General features: G+C 35.9%; 1 protein-coding gene across 1 annotated transcript; it reads right to left on the reverse strand.

Annotated features, from left to right (window-relative positions):
• Positions 1 to 5: 5 nt before the first annotated feature.
• Positions 6 to 2284, reverse strand: LOC128251107 (zinc finger protein 62-like; the record flags this gene model as incomplete). Its single annotated transcript, XM_052977492.1, has 1 exon — positions 6 to 2284. A coding segment is annotated over exon 1 (1914 nt), but the record flags the coding sequence as incomplete, so codon positions are not given.
• Between the last annotated feature and the right edge of the window lie 965 nt (positions 2285 to 3249).

Here is a 3249-nt window from a genome sequence, read left to right on the forward strand (position 1 = left end):
TCCCCAGTGTGTACAGTTGCATGTTTTGTTAATACACCAGAAGAAGCAAATGATATCCCACATACGTTACAGTGGAAGGGTTTTTCTCTTGTATGTATTCTTTTATGCGTCTGTAAATAATCATTAGAGTTAAAACTTTTCCCACATATTTCACAATTGAAACGTCTTTCCCCAGTGTGTACAGTTTTGTGTGCTCTTAATATACCACTAGTACGAAATGATTCCCCACATATTTCACAGTGGAAGGGTTTTTCTCCTGTATGTATTCTTTTATGTGTCTTTAAAATACTATTACAGGTAAAACATGTCCCACATATATCACAATGGTAGGGTTTCTCTCCTGTATGTATTCTTTTATGTGTCTTTAAAACACTACTATAGGTAAAACATTTCCCACATATTCCACAGTGGAAGGGTTTTTCTCCTGTATGTATTCTTTTATGTGTCTTTAAAACAATATTACTGGTAAAACATTTCCCACATATTTCACAGTGGAAGGATTTTTTTCCTGTATGTGTTCTTTTATGCGTCTGTAAATAATCATTAGAGGTAAAACATTTACCACATATTTCACAGTTGAAGGGCTTTTCTTCTCTATGTATTCTTTTATGTGTCTTTAAAACACTACTATAGGTAAAACATTTCCCACATATTTCACAGTTGAAGGGTTTTTCTCCTGTATGTGTTCTTTTATGCGTCTGTAAATTACTACTAGAGGTAAAACATTTCCCACATATTTCACAGTGGAAGGGTTTTTCTCCTGTATGTGTTCTTTTATGTGTCTGTAAAAGATAATTAGCAATAAAACATTTCCCACATATTTCACAGTGGAAGGGTTTTTCTCCTGTATGTGTTCTTTTATGTCTCTTTAAATCCCTACTGCGGGTAAAAAATTTCCCACATATTTCACAGCTGAAGGGTTTTTCTCCTGTATGTATTCTTTTATGTTCATTTAAATTACTATTCCAATTAAAACATTCCCCACATATTTCACAGTGGAAGAGTTTTTCTCCTGTATGTATTCCTTCATGTCTCTTTAAATTACTGTTATGGGTAAAAAATTTCCCACATATTTCACAGTGGAAGGGTTTTTCTCCTGTATGTATTCCTTTATGCATCTGTAAATGATAATTAGACGTAAAACATTTCCCACATATTTCACAGTGGAAGGGTTTTTCTCTTGTGTGTATTCTTTTATGCGCCTGTAAATGATTATTAGAGGCATAATATTTCCCACATATGTCACAGTGAAAGAGTTTTTCTTCTAGATGTATTTTTTTATGCATCTGTAAATAACTATTAGAGGCAAAACATTTCCCACATATTTCACAGTGGAAGGGTTTTTCTCCTGTATGTGTTCTTTTATGCGTCTGTAAATAACTATTAGAGGCAAAACATTTCCCACAAATGTCACAACTGAAACGCCTTTCTCCAGTGTGTACAGATACGTGTACTGCTAATATACCACTAGTACGAAATGATTCCCCACATATTTCACAGTGGAAGGGTCTTTCTCCTGTATGTATTCTTTTATGTACCTTTAAAATATTATTAGAGGTAAAACATTTCCCACATATTTCACAATGGAAACGTCTTTCACCAGTGTGTACAACTATGTGTCGTGTTAATCCACTACTACAAACAAATGATTTACCACATATTTCACAGCTGAAGGGTTTTTCTCCTGTATGTATTCTTTTATGTCTCTTTAAATGGCTATCAGCGGGAAAACATTTCCCACATATTTCACAACTGAGCCGTTTTTTCTTCTTGTGTATTTCTTTTTGCGAGAAGACTTCATCTTCATATTCAGGAACACTTTTGTCTTCAGCTTTCTCATCTCTGTCTGTCATTCTAACTGCATCTCCATTCTTAAAAACAGTCGTCTTACAAGTGTCCGAGTGATTAACGTTCTCCATAGAAATTCTTAAAAAGTAGACAAATTCTCAGTTTCTTATTTTTGATATCAAAGATCCCTGTTTACATGTGTGGAGCAGATGTAATGCAGTTATATTTTCTACTCACCAGTAAAAGGTCGATTAAAAGGCATTTACCGAACTGTAAAATAGGGAACCATTTACCGATGTGAAGTTGTGATCGAACGAAATATTTAATCAGGAACGTGATGTAACACAGACCCTCAAACACACAGCTTGCCCTGTCTTATTCACAAATATTAACATTGACACGAGACAATTATTACGAACGTTCATAACTAAATCAGCAAAACATTTGCAATAGACGGTGTCGTTGATATTCTTTCTCCTTTTATTAACGATACCGGTGACATATATTAAAAATCCCCAAACGTCCAATTCTATTAATTTACGTTTTTAATTGTATCCAACATCACACAGCACAATAATTCTTACGTACACAGGAGCGAGCCTCTTTGCGGTCCTTCGATCTTGAAGAAATATCAGCTAAGTCTCCAACAGATTACATTATTCTGTGTTAACAAAAGAGATATTCTACACTGCCCTTAAAAATGTGTAAGTGTAACCTGACGAGAACTCCGTATACGGTAAGCCAGCAAGTGTATGAGGGTCATTAGGAGAGAAAGCGCTTCACCCCCACCTAACCGATATGAGGCCCCGCTTGCTAGATCAACAGGTTATTAAATACAGCTCTATATTCTTTTACACATCCGTCAACGTCTCTTTTAAACCAGATCCAGTGGCTAACATTTTTCCGCTGTCGTTTGGATATCGATTGTGGTGGTATTTACTTTACGTTGAGTTATACCTAACGCTAACAACTCTAGTCTCACACTGTGTCCAACAAACCGACTTTGAGTGGGAAATGCTCCGCTTTCCTGCCTTTCACATTTGTAGTAACGCTGTGCGCATGCATGAAATTCAACAACCAAGCTTTCCCGCTTCATTCTGTCTCTTTCTTGCTGGCCAGCGATTGAGCAAGGACGTGTTTAGTTGTCTCTCTCCATCTTTCGAACTTACGCTAGACGGCTCACACACACAGAAGACGTCTCAACAAACAAGAGCTAAAGATGTATATATTTTCCACCTTAAATAAATGTTGTTTGTGTTGATAGTCTGGAGTTCAGCGTTCCGTTAATTCTTAATTTTATATAGGAAAGTCAGGTATACATCTAATGATGTATAACCCACTTTCCTATACATTCTTCGAGGTTTACATAGCTGTCAATCTTTCAAGGAACCGTTAACTCGACTAGATTCACTTTATTTCTTTCATACCACATCAAAATTTCCGGTTTTTTCCGTAGCTTGG

This window comes from Octopus bimaculoides, chromosome 28 (genome assembly GCF_001194135.2).
Source record: "Octopus bimaculoides isolate UCB-OBI-ISO-001 chromosome 28, ASM119413v2, whole genome shotgun sequence".
Lineage (NCBI taxonomy): Eukaryota > Metazoa > Mollusca > Cephalopoda > Octopoda > Octopodidae > Octopus > Octopus bimaculoides.